The sequence below is a fragment of the Apostichopus japonicus genome, chromosome 9 (genome assembly GCF_037975245.1).
Source record: "Apostichopus japonicus isolate 1M-3 chromosome 9, ASM3797524v1, whole genome shotgun sequence".
In the NCBI taxonomy this organism is placed as follows: Eukaryota; Metazoa; Echinodermata; class Holothuroidea; order Aspidochirotida; family Stichopodidae; genus Apostichopus; species Apostichopus japonicus.
In genome coordinates, this window is record NC_092569.1 from 20,736,533 (window position 1) to 20,757,391 (window position 20,859).

A 20,859-nucleotide genomic window follows, 5' to 3' on the forward strand; every position below is an offset into this window, starting at 1 on the left:
ACCCATTCCAAGAACGCTTCCCTGTGTCAAGGTTGAGTAAATTCTTACATGGCAAGTCTAAACAGTGCCCATTTCCTTTGGTGAATTTCACACTTAAATTTGGAATATTTTACTTCCGTCATGGTACCAACCAAAATCATATAACCAATAGTGTTATATTAAATAAAATCTTTTTACTCATTGAGTTCTTCGTCATTATGAGGGATATATGGGTGGGATATACGGTATCACTTTATGCACGAACATGAAACAGTTGTGAGATGTTATGCCTGGTGTGGCAGAAGTTAGACCGGTGGTGTGGAAAGGCCGCCGCTTCTTCCAAGGCCGAGTGGAAAATCATTGTTCGTAAAATTGTGGTGCTTTCCTGGCCATCTCACTGGCTACGTTGTCGGGCCCTGCTGCCCATCAAGAACATAACATTTTAAAATATCAATTTTGATTTCCTTTTGGACTTGCTCATTCAGGATTCAATGCAATAGACTACCATAGAGGCTATCCGTTCTCAACGATAATTATGCTGCTTCCAGTGCTGTGTGAATTGTTGTCTTGGTGGCTGGTGGTATAAATATTGTTTCGACACTAACCTGAATGGAGATTTCAACCCATCTGACCTAACTGGAGTATGCGTTTTTGATAGAGCAAACAATGAACACTTCTGTGACATTAAGAAAACAGAAATGAGTTTAAACTTGTTGATTTCCTTAACTTCGGTGATCAATAAAAGTATTTAAACATCGAAAACTATGTAGTAACATGAGAACAAAGGAGAAACACCTTGTCATATATTTTCTGATGTGAACATCATGTAGCAGTAATAGATAATATTAAATTTGTTTAAGCGTGTTTATAGAAATATTGTTAGATGATGTGTGTGTGTCCTTTGTGAATTAGACGTTGAGACGTAACGACGATCGGAGTGAGGGGGGATATATAAGAGAAGGGCTGGTTGCCAAATTTAAAATACCAGCTTTGTCGATGCATAGGCCTATATGACTTCATCTCACGTATGACACTCATTCCGTTTACGCGATACAAGGTAAATGACTTTAAGAATCCGTGTTACATTGCATTGTATTGGTATTTTTTTAGGCTCTCGCAATTGAACATTTTCATGCAGCAATGGGAGAAATTGCCATCTACATATATTACAATAAAAGTACTGATTTGTTAATGTTTTGTTCAGCTGTAATATTACTTTCATCAGTCAACAGGGAAAGCGAGTAAACGAAATTTGGAATATCCATAGCAGATGTTCATTCATGTTTTGCATACTTAAAATACTATCAAAACTATTTTTATGTTTGATAACACCGTTTGATTAATTGATAATGCCCTAACCACGGTTAGCGCTTTGGTGTTTTTACCAAGTCTCTATGTTTCAACGTTCTAGTCTGTTGCAAGCAATGTATAATATATTACTCAGACGAGCGTAGCGGCCACGATTAAATCACAATAATAGTACACTTATCGTTCGAATGAGAGCCCATGATGCTGAAAAGTATTGACATAAGTTAAAATATATGAAATAATTTAGAAGCTTAATTACTTATCCATTAACGAGACAAGGTAACATGCACATTCATATCTTCAGGGTAACTTAAGATGAGAATTCGTAATGGTAGCAAAGCCTTTCAATAGTAAATTTAATATATTGACACAGTAAATGTTCACGCCTCTTATCAACACAACAGCCGATTAACACTGAGAGTAGAGTAACTACTGTATATTTTAAAGTATTTTTTTCCACAGCTAAAACTGGATCATGCTGGTAAATCTGATTATTTGGTAGCATGTGCTAAGAACTGAGGATATGTGTAATCCCAAAGAATGCATCAAACTGGATTTGTTGCGATCACACATATCCTTAGTTCTTACTGTTATCCTTATTGCACACGCTACTGGTTTATCGCACGATCCAGTTTTTATTTTGGTTCAAATATTTAAGATTAATAATAGTTACTGTGTTATTTGTATGTATCGGGTGAAAACAAACATCGTCGCTTCGTTATACTCGTATTTACCAGAGCATTGATCCTCTTTTTGACGAGGCTTCACACAAAAAAAAGAACAAAATGCTTACATCGATAATTAATGTAACAATTGACTGTTTGGCTGCATGTGCCGTCGAGACACTTTAATTTACAAATCCTCCACATGATTAATTGAAAACAAAACCCATTATTACAAAATGCATAGACCTAAGTATGATGTATTAGTGTCAACACATTGAATACATCTAGATCCTCTATACTTTTTATAGTACAAATTAACACTTTCATGGCAAGTTTTATGATACAAATTAGCACTTTCATTGCATATTTATAGTACAAATTAGCACTTTCATGGCATATTTTATAGTACAAAATTGGCACTTTCATGCCAAGTTTAATAGTACAAATTAGCAATTTTAAGGCAATTTTAATTTCATCTGTCTTACATTTAAGTATATTATACAGCCATAGTTGTTTTCACTTTGGTTAATGGCGGCTTGTTAGCTATGATTGCACTTTAATAGAGGATGAGTTATAAATTGAAACCAATTGTGTATTTACTGCATGCTGTCCTTTAAATGGCACTCATATTAACTTAGTAAGCGATTAAAAAAATGAACGTGAAATTGACCAGGAAGCCTGCTTCGGAAGTCAACAAACACAAGTTAATATTTAACCAACCATGAAATGAATAGCGGAATATTTGATTATGTAGATCATAGTCGATAATTGTCGATAGCTGCACATCTAATCGACAGAAGTATGATCAGAATGAACTAATATCTAACCTAATTTCCATATTATAAAATATTACTTTACAATATCAACTTAAAACTTGCCTTGGATATCTGATTGTTTATTAAGAATTAGTACAGGTTTTTTATCTTCTGGTTACCTGATGATGTGTCTGATGTGAGCGATGTTCGCCACAAAATCATTAAATCTTGTTTTCGTAACACAATTTCTTCATTAAACCAGATCAAATTCGATCAATGTTCATGAATAAAAAACAAGACACTAATGTTAAAGTACATATGGGCCTAAACTGACATATAACATAATTTGATTTCTAGTGCTCTAGTTTTATAGAGGAACGGATAAACTTTGGAGCAGTGGACTAGATTATTCACTGCCATAATGAAAATTGCAAACACACAAACCTCTTCCTGTATTACTTATAGCACAGCGACCTTCCTTCTATAACAAAGCATTGCCAGAACTTCACGGAAATGGCGAACTTTGCCAATCGGAAGCGTGCAATAACTGCTGTCTTACTTTATGCTAATATCGTCCACATATCGCTTGCTATGGGTAAGGTTTGATTATTTTTATTTTGTTTTATACATTTGGTGTATAATGTAAAAGGCGTATCAACTAAGATCTTCCATTAACTTAAAGCTAACTTGTCTGCTTATATAACTTGTATTAATGTACCATGATTTTTAAGTTTATCTTTCTCAAACAACTTTCTTATGAAAGTTGTAAGACATAAGTACACTTGCAGATAAATACACTCCCTTGAATATTGCGTTACTTGTTATCTGGAATTACATCTCTCCCAATATGTTGCTGCCAGCGATCACGGCTACTGGCCTAACCACAGTGATGATGACAACTAATATATCTGATATAAAATTATTCTAGACCAACCTTTGGATGTACTGATGTGATTGAAATATAACGAGCTTCTCTGACAACCGATTCACACACAGATTACATTAAGTACTGTAAAATTTAAAGTTTTTTACCACAGTAAATACTGGATCGTGCTGATAAATCGGTTAAATCGGTAGCATGTGATATTAGGATTACAGTAAGAACTGAGGATACATGTAATCCAAAATAAATGCATCAAACTGGATTTGTTGGGATTACACATATTCTTAGTACTTACTGTAATCTTAATAACACATGCTACCGATTTATAGCACGATCCGCTTTTTACTGTGGTACAAAACTTGAAGATTTATAGTAGATACTGTGTTCTCTGTGTGTATGGGTGTCTCTGGGGTATCAGGCAGTTTTGGTGACGAGAGGTGATGAATATTAGTGTAAACGTTCCTGTTTTTTTCATTTTTTTCAACTTTCTTATTTCGTGCCATTGTTCTCAAAACAGGCATATGCGAGTTCGAGAATTACATGAAAGGTCTCTCCCATCGGAATCCTGAATTAAGTGGTAACTTTATTTATTGTTTTACACATTCTTAGCTGTTATTTATTCAAATTTGTTTAGCTGGGTTTTTGATATGAGACTTATCTGTTATCCGTTATTGCTCTTGATAAATACGTTATGAAGCAAAAACAACACAATTGTCAAATATAACTTGTGTATGAGAAATCATAGTGATAGACAACTCAGACAACAATCTAACGAAAGTCCTCTTCCATGTGAGAGATACTGTTGTTCAAAAGTTACATTAGGGCATTGTCATTTTTGCATTTGTGATGTCATTGCTCTTCTAATTTACCTTTTTTTTCAAGGTTTCAATGTAAAGTGTGTAATCTTGACAATGAAACCAATAACATCGTGAACTCTTATTAATAACTTCAATGTTTTAACTTCCATAATTTTTTCATAATCTATCCATATTACATGGATAAAAATATTAATAAACTACCAGTAGATAAAGGATATAGTATGACAGTTCAAACCGTAGTTAGATGATACATATCTATAGGCTTGTCCCAGTCGTGTTTGTAAAAGTAACATTTAAACTCTGATAGCTCCCAAGCGAGATGCGAGCTAGTTGGAAAAGCTGTTTCACATTAATATTTCTGTCAGTATTAATGATGATTGTTGTTGTTTTTTCTCTTTGTGGTATGAAAAATATGTAAACAAGAATAATACAGTTATATAAATGTTTTGGTCTAAGTGATAACACAAACTCTTAACTGTTTAACTGTTTGAATATTAACAGCAGCTATCTGTACCCGTTCCACATCAGAGAACCCGTTTTCCCCAAAAAATATATGTCAATTTGACTTTTCACTTCCCTTCAAAGTGATGTATTTCTAAGTCCTTGTTAATCTATTTGAGTAATTTGTATACATGTTTTGTATACTAAATGAAAACGGAAGTCCGTGCAATTCTATTTGAGTAATTTGTATATAAGTATTTGATGTAAATGAAAGTGGAAGTCTTTGTTTATCTTCTATCACTATTTCGTGTCTAAACGCCATTGCATATTACAACATGTATTACAAAGATGATTTTTGAGTCAAGTTTCTATAACGCGTACCTTACATAAATGGTAATATATGTTTTTGTTTGAAAATTAACATTATAGTTTATTCTTCAATCAAATATGTTTGTTTTTAGAAGAAGGTGAAAACAATGTGTTTGATGAGACTTCTCCAGAGGTTTATTCTATGATGTCAAACACAGGTAGGTTCCTTTTAAATTAAATTAAGTAAGAATGTTTTAAACTCAACTAAAGTCTATTATAAAGAGTTGTGCGTTTATACTTTACAATAGGAAAGTTTGTAATATCTTTTTGTGTGAGTAAAAACTTAAGTATTTATATCTTCCGAATGTTCTGGACAGGTATCTGCCACGTAACGAAAACGCTCAACTATCTGCTAAATTTATTGTCCTTCTAATATATTGTACTGCAATTTGCAGGTATAGTAATTTCTGTTAAAAAATGGTGTTAAGCTATAATTATTCTTAGAGAAATGATGGATAAAATCAATTCAGTCACATATTAATTACATAAAGAAAGAAAGTTTGTTTAAATTGATAGTATCATCTGACGCTTTGGTCACTTGCATTGGAACATTGACGTAATTTATGAACATATGTTAGTTGTGATAAACGTGAAAGGCAGTTGCAGTAGTGCTGAGACAGTTTCTCAGTATATTATAACTCGCTCATTCTTCTTTCAAAAAAAAAAGGAAATTTGTAGTTTCATCATAAAGCAATAACAAATTAACATTTTGATTGATTTCGACAATGTTTATGATGACGACCGTGTTTAAACTTTTCTACATCATACAAGTATTGATTGATTTGATTATTGCAGGAGTGTAGGAAATACAATAGATTTGGCTACATTTACGTGTCAGCGTTTCAGGGCGGTGCTGACATGTGACAAGTCAGTTATGAAACGTTTATAACACTCTGCATTATTCTTAACGTCGATCAGAATACTATTATTCTGAATTTAAAACAAGATGGCAGAAGCCAAATATTGACATTTTCTTAGTTCACAACATATTGGCAATGCGGTAATGGTATGCGATGTAAAGCAGAAAACTCTCATTTAACTATATAACAAAACAAAATCAAACATTTAATTTAATATGAACAAAAAGTCAAACATAAAATTTGACCGATTTGTAACATGTATTTGACAAACCGAAATGCAGCTTTGCAAACAAAATATTCGAGTATTTGTAGTCTACAAAAGATAATACAACGTGTCAATAGTGTGCAGAGAGACACCTTTCAATGCGTTGTTTCGTTTGGGTATCCGTATATAAGTCACTCTAATTTACTGGATTTTTAGCAAAATCACTTAGTTCAGATACACAACAATTTTTCAGTAGTATTTTGGTTAGCTTAATACAAGAATCACAACGAATATATATAATTTTGGACACCTAGATTTAGTCCTACAACATTTATGGACAAATATAAGCTATCCAAGCCCATACGAATGGACCTATATTTGAAATCGGATATAATACTAAAAGTTACTCACTATTGTTGCGGGACTCATGCACTCACGCACTCATTGTTGCGGGACGAGCTATTCTACATAATGTTAATATAAAAAATCGTGGTAGATCGAGGTCGGAGCAAATAAACTTTTTCTTTCGTTACTGAAAATAACTATAGATAAGTTTACACTCGATTACAGATTCGACATCACCCAAGTCGACTTTACAGTCCTCAACGAAATCAATAACCACAACAGGTTGGTATTATAATATAATACGCTGTGCAAATCACATATATCAAAAGCGGTGCTGTGTTATCAGAGCTATGTATTTCGGGATTTTTTTTTGGTTCTGTTCCTGCCTATCGTTGCAGAATAGTTTCTTTTAACTCTTCAGTTGGAGCATTGTTTATTATTTTACAGCAATCTTAGTAATACATTGATCCAAGCTATTCACAGTAGGATACAGCCGGTAATTTATATAGCGTAAATAAATTAGCATTTCACTGTTTGCAAAGCATATATTTGTGTTAATTTTGTACTATGCTGATAGTACTTGATAGTGCATCCGTTAGAAATGTTATATTCATCAGCTACATTGGTAGAGTTTTCATTCAAAGAATGAAAGGAAAAAGTTCAAATTCATTCTGAAAATATCCAATTTAATGTAAACATGTAGCTAGACGACAGACAATAAATTTAGAACCAGCCTTTTAATATGTTCATGGTAAATAAAATCACCGTGTATTTTAACAGGATGCTCTTTTTATATTCTTGACTGTTAGGGCGAATGCCGACAGCCAATTTTCTGCAATCCACGAGTTCACCGGTAACCACAGCAATAACTACAGAAGGTATTGCCAAAGCTACACACATCTTACATTTCCTACATGGATACAAAATATTCGACATACAAATTTATTTGATTTCAGACTATTGTCTAATTCTGTATTCATTGTTCTTCGTTACCCTCAGTTATGTATAACTCAAGTTAAGCAACTTTGCATAACATAAGTTTACAGAGCTATACAAAAAAAATGTCTTGTAAAATATAGCACATACAAAAGAAAGGTAAACATGTAGCTAGACAACAGACAATAAATTTAATATCAGTCTTTATTCACGAGTTACTGGTTATATTAAGTTTTTTCCTTTTTGTTCAACTATTCGAAGACCATTTTCTTAGTACTATGATTGTTGTTAGATTCAATTATGTATTTGTATATAGGCCTTTAGCTTTGGTATCATGTTTCTGAAAAAAAAAGATCATTTACTATACCAAACTGTTTTAGTAGTTTTATAATATAGGCATTGTCTCTTCTCGCTCATTGTATTTGACTGTTATTTTACCAAACTCTTGTAATATATAATTTCTTTAACCGACTGTGGAAAATTTTAGTCAGAGGGGTTTAATCGGAAGAAATGTATACGTCCGTTTCCGCATCATGACTCTCAAGTTACATCCTAACAATAAAAAATCATACATTACCATTTACTCTTAAAGCCTTTTAATATTTTCATGGTAAATAAAATCACCGTGTATTTTAACATGATGCTCTTTTTATATTCTTGACTGTTAGGACGAATGTCGACAGCCAATTTTCTGCAATCCACGAGTTCACCGGTAACCACAGCAATAACTACAGAAGGTACGGTCAAAGCTGCACACATCTTACATTTCCTACATGGATAAAAATTAATCGACAAATTTATTTGATTTCAGACTATTGTCTAATTCTGTATTCATTGTTCTGCTTCGTTACCCTCAGTTATGTATAACTTAAGTTAAGCAACTTTGCATAACATAAGTTTACAGAGCTATAAAAAAAAATGTCTTGTAAAATATAGCACCTACAAAAGAAAAGTAAGTTTAATTGATAGGCATAAATGGACTGAATTTTTGTGAAAATTTCCTTAAATTCAGAACTGCAGAACTTAACTCTATTGTCGTTAGACTAAGTATATGGTACCATTTTTCTCGAGTTGGGTATGATGTGCGGTTGACGGGAGGGCCAGGTTCTGTGTTTTACTGTAAGCTCATTTCTTATCCTTCTGTATAAACTCAGTAGGTCAGACTTAAATCCATTTTTCACTGTTACTACTAGTATACGTGTACAACATCGCACTACCACAATATGTGAATGATCGAAGCAGCTGACACCGAAGGGAAACTTGCCTTTATAAACCCTGATGAAATATGACATATGACATATTCCATATTCCATTTTCAGGTGCGACCACTACGCCACAATGTCCTTTGAATCAAGTCTTTGCTGACTGTGTATGCCAGGGTACATGTGAAGACCCTAATGGGTGGTTTGGCTGCCATATAAACTGTACTGGAGGAAGAACATGCGTTTGTCCAGCCGGCTTCTTATTACTCGGACAGAATTGCATACCGGAGAGTGCTTGTGGGTGTTATCACGAAACGGGAGGAGTCATACCGGTATTCTTAAACTGTTATTAGTATATTCATCATGTGCGTTCCTTTACAATCTTATCCACCAAAACAGTCGTCTTTGTCCCAATAAAGTAGCAGTAGTAGGGTTTTACAAAACACAGATAAAAAGTAAGTTGCTCTACTTGCCAATGTCACATATTTGAATTTCATTGACGGAGACAGTGGACATAGTAGGTGATATTAGACAAATTATGTCACCTTTGCTATTTATTTGAAATTGTCATGCTACTAGTAGCTTTTACTGTTCTGGTAAATGTACTGAACAGATTTGAGATTCGATAGTGATCAAGCTACGAATCTTGTGAATTCACGAAGTAATTAATCTACAATGGACGACACAAAATACCTGTTGATCTTATGATAATTCATTCTCTCCTTCTGTTCTTAAATCATGAAGTTAAATTAAAAACATAAAAAGTAGGTTTAATCAAGCGATATATTAATAGCTGTTCATGTTTAATACAAAAAAAATCATAGTGAGACCCGTCTTATTCAATAATCAATCCAAATTTGTCGAAAGTGTGTGCGAGGGAGACTATGCGATGATGGGATCATATTTGCTAACTATTTTGTGGAACACACCTCCAAAAAAAGAACTATTAACAAGCATATTGCTCCCCAGAGCCAATCAAAAGTGAAGCCAAGAACTGTCCAAGTAATACTCCGTCCACGCCCGGCCTGACTTAATCGAACACCTGTGCCCTCAAATATGTCTGGACGGACTAAATAAAGCTCATATGAAAAACAGTTCCTTAAAGTTGTAATGTTTTACCTTGAAAACAGACTAGAACACTATTCCAGAGATGTAATCTACGTAATATCATCATAGTGGCAACACTATATTCATATTTATTCACCTTTTCTCTGTATTAAGAATGGCGGATCGCGGATCGTGACCATGGACTGCACGGAAACATGCTCATGTGAGAATAACGTTCTTGTCTGCATAAACTATACATGCAGTGAACATGCGATGTGCCAAAACCATAATGGCACTATTTCGTGCGATTGCAACGTGAACTATATGGGGAATGGGACAGTATGTGAACGTGTACAGGATTGCCAAGATCTTTACGACAATGGCGTAATCAGTGAAGGTTTTCACTTGATATACCCGCTTACATGGTCAGGGGAACCTTTCGAAGCTTATTGCAAAGACGGATGGACTGTAAGAAGACTTTCTTTTGAGTTTATGTCCATGATAGTTGTCGTTTTATATAGAGAAATAACATGTACCATACTACACATTGTACTTCTATACTCCGCCCCTGAAATTTAATACGTGTGACTACGTAACCTACGTACTTCAACTTTAAAGAACAGAGTGTTGAAGAACAAGTATTATTTTGTGCTTTTGTGTTAAACATAATGTAAACAAAGTGAAACTATATATTTCCAAGGAGCAGAAAAAACTTTGATAATATGGCTGGGCTGCAAATATCCACTTAGAAATGTGAGGGGAGAGTGTCTTTTCCTGTTGATATATAGATCATTCATATATTCCATACAAACATCACAGAAGTACTTTTCTTGATTAATCTGGCTTCAAGTGGACCGTGAATACTTCCTTAATGAGCCTCAACTAACAAGCATACTGATATCAACCTATTTTTTGGCTGTTGTTGTTTAGTTTTTTCAGCTCCGCGTCAGTCACCACGGTCTTTTTTATGGCTGGGATTTATACAGAAATGGCATCCGTAGAAGCGATTCTAATTCACATTGGCTAGGAAACGAAAAATTAGCCAACATAACTGCCCAACGGGACTACACCATGAGAATGGAATTTAAGAACAGCAGTAGTAACATTACCCACCATCTTCAGTATGATCTCTTTCGAATTGGTTCAGAAGTCAACAACTATGCACTAGAAGAGCTCGGCACTTATACAGGCAGCTTGGGTGAGTAAAACATTTTTATCGTAGCCTATAATGCAATGCACGGTATATGCCATGAACGAAATTTGTAAACCTTCATGATAGAGTGTGGAACCTGGTTTGTTGTGGTCAACGATCGACTGGCACTTTCGATATTTAAGGAGCATTAGCATCGTATAAGCAAAAAACGTCAATTTTATCCAAATTTCTCAACATCGTCATCATTGTCGCCATCGTTATCTTCGTCATCTTTGTTTTCGTCTTCGTCTTCTATTGTCATTTTCATCGTCATTGTCATCCCCATTGGCACAATAGACGATGATGAGAGTTCTTTTAGTTTCGATTTTTCTCTGGAAAAAAAAATTTTTTAGAAGAAATATGTATGTTTATTTTTTGCTGGTTACCTTTTCCTTCTCATTGTACACAGAATATGACTACATGAGATATCATCGTGGTGTTGGTTTTTCAACATATGACAGTGACAATGATAACAGTACATCACGAAAATGCACGGTACCACATATTGCTGGCTGGTGGTACAATGGGTATGATAATTTTACATGTACTACGGCGAATTTCAATGGAAGGTATGGCGAACCGTGGAAAGCTGGACTGTGCATTTACGACAGGGAACGAATGATTGCTGACTGCGATATTGCTACAACTGAAATGAAAATCAAACCTCTCTGAATTACACGTCCATCAATACGTGTGATATGTTGATTGAGGCAATTTTTCGTTGCAAAAGGTGACAAATAGGTCACGAAACATTAAAACCAACCAGCATTAAAAGTCACTGCGGGAATCTATAAAAATAATTTTTCAGTCAAATTAAATGTAGTAATAAATGTGACAAAAACATGATATTATATATCTGCTCTCAACAATACACATCGTGCTTAATACTTCTGTATTATTATAATCATCGTCTAGGTGTTGATGTCTGTATAAGTTATCTTTGACACTAAATATCCATTATGTATACACCACTCAACGTCGAGTCAGTTAGTCTATGGGCAAGAATAAAAACGAACGGAACAGTTTAACCAGAGGGATTTACTAAGGATGTCATACATGGTATTAATATCACCTAACGGTTTATGCAGTGTAATGGATAAAAGAGTACATGCTGAGCGTGAATATAGAATCACGCCATACGTCATCAATAAATAATAAAGTTCTTCAGTATGGTATAGTGTAGTATCAGCATGCCAGAGATTTATTCCAACTTACTGTCACCTTCAAGTGCTCTATATTCTGTGTTCAAACTGGTATAATGGCTCAACTTTGTTGCTTTCAATGTCAACTGATTGGTTGATTAACACATTAGTAATAATAAAATTCATAATTAACCGTATAAAATGGTCACTTAGACAATGGATGACTAAATCATGAACACACAATTGCACTATTCATTTCAAGTTTGTGTTGTAGAAAGAAGAGAAGCCAGGGATATAGTTTTCTAAAAACTCATCTTTTCTACACAATTTAGTGTAGACTACAATCTAAGCCAATTCAGGAACGATGACACCACGGATAATATTCCCCATCTCAATTTGTCCATACAATATCACGTACATGATTAATAACACAACCTTGCCTTTACACCGTATCAAAAGGTTAATCTTTAGTCTATAGAAATGGCTCAAAATATCTCTAACTTTCTTCTGAAAACTTCTAAACATTTCTTCTGACGAAGTTCCCTGACGCCTTACACGGGAGTTGGCTTCAACGACCTTATAGCGCGCAATACGCACCTTTTTTTTGTATAATATCCTTGAATTTCCTCTTGCTATATAGACATTTATTGCATAGCATTTGATTTCATGTATATTATTACTTAAGACAACGTTGTGGTCTTTAATTGTTTTATTGGTTAAAGGTAAATGACGAAAACATGGTGAATATCTGTAATTAGAGAGTTATGGGACTTCCACATGTCTCAAAGATGTATCTAGATTGAATAACACTGGTCAAGGTATGGTATAATTTTTAGTGACGGTTTTCATACGATGGTACCGCTATCTTGTGTTTTGTAATTGCAGCCTAGTAATAATGTAACCTTCGGAATAAAATAAAAAAATCAAACACAATAGGACTATGTGGAATATGCCAGTTTTACATATTCACTTATTTCAAAGAAAATCAAAGATATCGGTTAAGCCTACATTGTGTGTATCTAACGAGAGTGTGAGAGAGAAACTTGTTTTGGAACAACTTAGGGTTCACTTCTCCACGGTAGGTCAAGGTACGTTAAGAGTGAAGTAGTTTATATGTTAAGCAAATAAAACACAAATAAAAATCTGTTATTGGAATTTCTAAAAGAACTTTATTCTCTGCATGTATGAACAATACGATTACACATTTAAATTGAACATTTGAGATGATTTTTATATTGTAAATATTAACCTCTTTTCTCATATTTGTAACGATCGTAACCATTCCGTGGTGTTGTGGTTCCTTGGTATTGAATATTTACAAAACTGTTTCACGTAAAATGTAACTGCGGAAATGAATATTGACTCTCGAATTGATGCGTCTGTGCGATATAATAAATATATTGAAGACTCTTGCAAACTTTCCCTCTTGTTTGGATATTCTTTTTGTACAATTTGGTCACTTTAAGTCTTTCGTCTAAGCAACTACCTGTGTGAAACATTGTCAACATGTTTATATTACAAAAGCGGTCAAACTATTACTGGAACACTTACTTTTATTAGAGCAAGGTGAAATCATTACCGGTGTCTAATAATAGAAGTGAACAATCAGCACTTCGAACAACAAATTTAACAAAATATATCACTTACATGTAGAGTTTTAAAAAAAAAAAAGTTTTGCAACTTCATGGAAACTTAACCGCAAATTTCCTGATGAAATCTGTTTTCCAAAGATAAAATACTTTTCAGTCAAATCGACAAGATTCACGTTGTATTTAGTATTTAGTCAGTACTGATGGCATATATACAATTGTCTTTATATACCTGCCAATGACACAGGTGACTGTTGTAATATGCAAAATCTTGTTAAATATGGAATGATAAAACAGTCTCTAAAGAGACCACTATATGAAATACTGAAAGACTAGGACAACAAATAAAAATGGACTGGAACTGAAACAGTGAAACTAGAAGCTATTAACATAAATGGTATGAAACTACTAGTCATATGCACTAGCAGAAAAAAGCAGTCAGAATGATGATCACCAATAACAAAATGACAAAACGTCCAATGATAGACACAGGCTCATAAAGATATTTTTGTCCAGAGTTAACCCTCCTCAATACATGGGAACTCTTTATAGAGACTGGCTAGCGTTACAAACAGGAACACTACTTTAAGATTGCTACAATTGGAGACGTTATTGATGAAATTCGACTTGGATTGGAATAGCTATAAGATTTTATTCACTTTAAACAATTTGTCATTTACAGCAATTCCAACAGGCAAGTTCCAAAAAGATGTTAAGTAAGATGTGTCTCTTTGGGATAAATGGCATTTGTTTAGATCCTATCTGACAGAAATGATAAAAAACATTTTTTTTTAATAGAGGACGATGAAGCGTTTGATGGAAATATTGTTTTTATTGCTGAAAGGTAGCCTACAATCACACCTTTACATTCATGTACTCCTTTTCCCCAATTTTTAGCTGTCTCGCACAGTTTCAACTAGTTAAATAATACGATCAAAACAAACACCACCTGTCTCTCTGTTTACATGCAGATTCGAGCTGAAATTTTCAAAGAATCATTCTCTGTGGGCATGCGCTGAAGGCCACACTCTCCGCTGGTCTGTGTATGTAAACAGGGGCAACGGTTCACATTGTTTTGATGTCATTATGAATTAAATTTTGCTCATGCATTGTGCAAAAGCCAAAAAATCGGGAAAGAATTAGATAGACTAGTCAATCTATCACCACTGAAAGATATGATTCGGCTGTTTTGAACCATTCCTTTTTTTGTATCCAAACGCATAATTGGACTTTAAGTGTAGGTGGCCAAAAACTAACAGAGTTGTAAATGTGCTGGTGAAACTTGCTGTTAACTGTTGAAAATTCTGTCAAATCGTGGCATAGAAAAGAGTTAAAGGTACATTATTCTTGGTTTCAACTTTAACCAAATACTCTTAATACTATTGTCCGAAATTAGACACAATTCCTAAAATTTAACTTTTTTACCGAATTTGATCGTCTTCATAAAAAGAAAATGTTTTAAAAAGTTCCTTCTTCCTGCCAAATCATACCTTCTTCATGAATAAATGGGGTCGGCCATCCTGAAATGTCTCAGTTAGAAACCAGCGACTTACATCATAGTCCTTTAGCCACCTTTCTGACCAAAGTATTTCATTTGTTCCACACGCCTTTCATAGGAACATCGCATACACTGGAGGAAACATGAGAAACGTACTATATGCAAGGTTTCACCTGTTACTATGTTATCGGACATTTCATTATCTCTTTCTTTTTTTTTGAGAAACTTCGGAGCAGATCAATAGCTTTCTGTTCTCATGGGATGGTTTGAAGAGGAAGGGTATGTAACGATGGATGGGATGCTATGTTTTCTCAATGATATTATATGCAAATTATAACTAAACCACACAATTTTCTTGATTCATTTGTACCTTACATGTAAGTTGTGAGTCGCAGCTCGATGCCGTCAGCTATTTTAGGTACGGAGATACATATGCACCGCAGTTTCATTATTTATCAGCCTAATGCTTACATTTGCAGTACTGTACCACTACGCATATTCAGAGACATCGTCGCCCACAGATTTCTTATTAATGTCATGCTCGTTTTCAATCTCTTGGTGAACTTTTCTCAGATTTATTGCATTGGTAGTCTAGTTGCATTTGTACCAAGTTACGCACACACGAATCTTCATTCAATATAAAAAAATAAAAAAACTGTAAGGAAACTGCTAATCCCATAAAAATCCTGTGTAAGAGAATGTGTAAAAGTCTCTGCTTCAGAGGCTGTAGAAGCAGGGAGTTGTTATGGAAGAAATGCTTTGTAGGTTTAGAACAAATTGGTGGATCAAACTCCATACCAACGTTAGTTGTTTTTAGCTACGTAGCTATGTTAACTGATGTCATGCATTTCAATATGCCAACTTTATTTGCAGATAACCTTGTGAATTGGAACTTAAATTTAAATTACAGCATGATGAGTTAACATATATGGAATCCTACAACGCTCTCTATTAAATATCTCGTTCGTGCTATCAATGTTCATTTAGATGTAACCCGAGGGATATTACTGCGTTGGTACATCCTCACCTCGCGTAACCTATAAGGGGTTTAATGATCGACAATAGTAAAGGCTAATTTAAGATTTTGCTCGATAGGTGCCATCTTATCTTTCCCACTTTTTTTGCCTGCATAGACACTTCATCGGAAATCAGTCCAGGATAGGCAACCAAGATACCAAGTTAACGAACCCACAGTACTGCGGAACTGATTGTACCTCATCGGTTGAGGTCGTCCATGTTGTTGGCAGTCCACTTACTGTAGAGCTCAACCTTTGTGGTTCATCTGTAGACAGAATTATTTGACCAATATATATATATATATCAGGCTGTTCTGGCAATTACTTACGAGAATGTGTATCCCTTTGGGATAGAATACACGTCTAAGGTAACCACAAAACTTACAGCCTGTTTCAATAAATCAATCATTGATATGAGAGCGTGTATTTATTGTTTATTACCTTAAATAATTGATAAAAAATTGACCTGTAAGTTGGCAAGTTAAAACATAAATGACGTCCGGTACTCTAACAGAAAGCAGTTCTAAACTGTTGCAGAATTAGAACAAGCCCAGGTTCGAAAAGAAAGGTAATGTCAATGCAAGCACATGCATTAACCTGGAAGTTAATTAGTAGTTGTACTGAATGTTTCCATAACACACTTATATTAAAATGTTTCAGCACGTTAACCGAAATGTCTTGGTTACGATCCAATGGCAAAGAGCGAAGGAGTTATATAATGACGAATATGGTGTATTATATGGTTAATATGAAAATAAGTAGATATTCAGTACACAATACCGTATACAATAATTCAATCAACGTCATTACCGTTGAAAGATAAGTACAGATATTGGTCAGTTTTGAATCTTCCATTCCCCTTTGCATACCCTAGTCCACAATATCGTTATAATTTGATCTTCGACGTTAACTTAGTATTGATACTACGATAATCGTTCAATATGATATTGTTACGTTGGAATGCGAGAGGTCTCGATAACTAATTTTTAACGAGACACAAGCCTGGGTTCGTCTCCGTAAGGAACAGAGACAAATTGACGAGCCTAGAGATTTTAAATGAGAACGTAAACTATATTGAACAATGGATTTCGAACCAACAACAACAAGTGGTAATTACAAATATATAGAAAATTACTCACAAACTTAACAAGATAGGATACACTTTAAAACACGCTGGTCTCTTCCAACGGCGATATCCCTCAGCGGCCACGACCTTGATGACGACGATTCTCGGTCCGTTGTACCGCGAAATTCACTGGTCCTCGACGAAGTTTCTCGCGATCCCAGAAACAGCAGTCACCTTCTTTCCGGCGATGCTCCAAAATAGAAGACGGACTTCCAGCCACAATAGAGTGAAGCACAAGTCGAACTTCTCGCCGACTAAATATTACCAGAGTCAGTCCAAAATCAGCTTTATAGCCACCAACTCCTGGCGTAACGAACTTCCTCAACGGAGACAGAAATTCTTCACCTTCTCCGAAATAAAGACTGAAAAACTGTACTTTCACAGCAAAGTCCCCTTCAAACTTCTGAATGGAAGTGTAGAATCAATCTTGTATCGATATCTCAATCCTTCAGAAACTACTGGTAGTTGAGCACTGACGATATATAGTAGAATGGTATAATATGTGTCGTCGCTTGTATTCGTTCAGAAACTGAGAAAATCTCCGATCTGGGCGGGTTTATATACAATTCGCCATGTCAAGAATCATCTAGATCTTTCTCGATACACCTGAGTAACAACGCGACCCGGTTTCTCTATTCTTGGAAGTCCTTTGCATCGCTCGCGAATATTCCAGAGAATCCACGAAGATGTGTACAGCTTACACGCGATCTCACGTAAACCGACGTTAACCCGAGACCAGCGCGTCATCATGAGGAATATACTAGAACAATCGTGTATTATAACATTCTGACACGGTAACCCGACCTAATTTCTCAAATACTGATTTATCACGTAGGCAATTTTAAATACTTTCTATCACATAACATCAGGTTCCTCACTAGCAGTAACTAGCGTTAGGCTACAATGGGCCCTCGTAACAATATACTTACCTAAAGTTTGCTCGCCACAGACACCAGGACAAGGCGTGCCATTGTCATAGTGTATTTGGTTGGTACATTTTAAAACACCTGCAATCGAAACATAGTCCATTGTTATGTAATGTTAAAACTTGTGTATTATACATGATATTTCGAACTGCTAAATAAATACTAATAAACCTTAGAAATATATGTTTAGCTTAAATAAAATTGATACAATATGTCGATTATTTACTTTACCAAACTTCTTACTATCGAAGTAATGATGCAAAGGTTCAGTAGAAGTAAAGATAACATCGCATACGTCAATCAATCCAGCATCATTTTAAATCTTAATAAAAAGAAAATCGATATTCTTGTTTTTCGTTTCATTCAAAATCCTCAATGGAAAGTTGGAGAACTCTGTGCAGGAATAAAAGCGTTACTTTGAGTGTAAAAATAACAGGGCAAAAAATGTGAACGCATGTCATCATCAGTTTTAAAGTAGCTACGTTTCAAACATCTTGGCACAATTATTTATTCAGGAGACGTTGCTATTGATACATAAATAATATGATAGCGTTTTTGACGTCTTTTTGAAATACAAAGACTGTTTTAAGTGAGCTACATTAACATACTTAAAAGAGAAATATATCCTAGACATTACTGCATGGAGAATACCTTTCTGCAGTTTACTCTTTTCGACAGAAGCAACAAGAATGCTTGAAAAAAAGTGAAGCCGCTTGTTTCGTGACGTCTATTGAATTTCATCACATACAATTCCTATGCGCCGTTCAAGATAACTAAGGCAATATGTAGTCACAATTTTTCTTCCGAAACACTTTTCTAGCTCGGGAAGTTTTGAAAAAAGAGAACATGGATGCATTCGGACTTGACTGCTATCAAATCAAGCCAGAATACACATTGGAGGAAATAAAGTATGCTTGCTAAACATGAAATTCCTGGAAATTCGGGGAAAGGTAGTTTTGACTAGTTATTTACAGAGGGTGTAAAAATATTCCCTATAAGAATATATCTACTATGAGGTCATTACAAAACCCCAGGGCACATCTACTTAATTATCTCACAGATATATTTACTTACCCTAACCTTCTACTCTCGATGAATGGATCAAAAATTTGAGAATAATGCAATATATCATATAGAACCACATATCAGTATCCATCATTTTAATATAATATGCTACGAATTTATTGGAGATGTTCACTCTGGTCAGTCAATTGAGCTTAATGAATTTGGTCAAATCTGTGACCAATATATGAACTTGGTCAAAGCTTTGATCACTATTTCAAGCCCTTCCGCTATTCTTTCATAACAGAAGCAATATCATTCATTAACCTTGTTCAATTTCTTAATACCTTATTTGTGATTGTTTGTTTTGACCTATAACAACATATGATACTGATTTCCATATACTAAAAGCCCCAGATTTTGTTTTTTATAAGGAGTTTAAAGCATAAATGGTTACTCAGTCAGCAGCAGCTATAAGATCACAACAGATACCGATCGCCTATGAAACTGAACAGCAAAATATTTTCTGTTTAGTCTCAGTGGAAAATCGGCAATTTTCACTTACGAGAGAAGAAACTTATATTGTTCACAACAGTGTCGAATCCGTATCACAAAACTATTGCAAGTTAAATCTGATATGATCTTGTTTTTACTTCAATAGTTTAAATGATCATGATTGAGATTTACTGGGTAATTATCAGATATTGGCCCGCAAAAAATAAGTTAAAAAGTATACCTCAATGATGATATGAAATGAACTTCTGGCATTGACACATTATCAATAAGCATATCACTAGGCGTAGAACAGGTGCAGTGGAACAAGAACGTGTCTTTTGCCCGCCTGTCAATTTTCTATCTTAGGATACACTGCACGGCATCTGTTGACTAATTGTAAGTTCTACATTAACCCATCGTTTACAGACTGCTTGAAATTCGAGAAAGTGGTATAAATTTCAAGAACAAAAAGGGAAATTGCCAATGTCCCATCGGGGCAACCGCAGTGTTTAGTCATTCTATGTTTCTGAATCAACATAGACTGAATGCCTCCCTCACACAATAAAACACTTGCACATATCATTACGAGGTTTATTACGAGATTATAATTATTTTTTACGAGATTTTTACAAGTCATGAATTACTCAGTGTGATTTGTTCAATGATGTTTTGTTTAGTTGGTCCCTGGTAACTTAATCTGCAGAAAGGACGACTGCTTCAATTTAGTTCTTCCTTCTTCTTGTAATATAGCTACTTGCATGGGTAACGACAACATTTTGTATAATAGTATGTACTTTAGCCACACAATAATGTATATTTCTTAGTTTCAATAAGCGTTATCTTGTAGTAAGGAAACAATGGTCCACACGTTTCATAGGCGTTTATGTCAGATCAAACTGTTGAAGAGAGAATTGTAGGAAAGCCATTTGTGTGGGTTTTTATTGTCAATTGTTGTTTTCATGCTATATTTCTCAACTAAATTATTCAAGAGCTTCTTAAGTATTTTGTTCTTCATTACCAGTGTCATTTATGTACTAGTTGTTGCCAGGCAACTGCAAAT

General features: G+C 34.7%; 1 protein-coding gene across 1 annotated transcript; it reads left to right on the forward strand.

Annotated features, from left to right (window-relative positions):
- Nucleotides 1–3,220: 3,220 nt before the first annotated feature.
- Nucleotides 3,221–11,677, forward strand: LOC139973935 (uncharacterized). The gene is made up of 9 exons (XM_071980826.1): nucleotides 3,221–3,302; nucleotides 4,108–4,167; nucleotides 5,311–5,376; nucleotides 7,438–7,506; nucleotides 8,233–8,301; nucleotides 8,884–9,098; nucleotides 9,988–10,281; nucleotides 10,744–11,011; nucleotides 11,415–11,677. Exons 1-9 carry the CDS (start codon nucleotides 3,221–3,223, stop codon nucleotides 11,675–11,677), a joined length of 1,386 nt encoding a protein of 461 aa, XP_071836927.1.
- The last annotated feature ends 9,182 nt before the right edge of the window (nucleotides 11,678–20,859 follow it).

Coding starts and splice junctions, on each gene's coding strand:
- LOC139973935 (XM_071980826.1), top strand. CDS start 3,221: ATGGCGAACTTTGCCAATCGGAAGCGTGCAATAACTGCTGTCTTACTT. Junction 3,303..4,107: donor CCACATATCGCTTGCTATGG/GTAAGGTTTGAT, acceptor TTCTCAAAACAG/GCATATGCGAGTTCGAGAAT. Junction 8,302..8,883: donor CACAGCAATAACTACAGAAG/GTACGGTCAAAG, acceptor TTCCATTTTCAG/GTGCGACCACTACGCCACAA.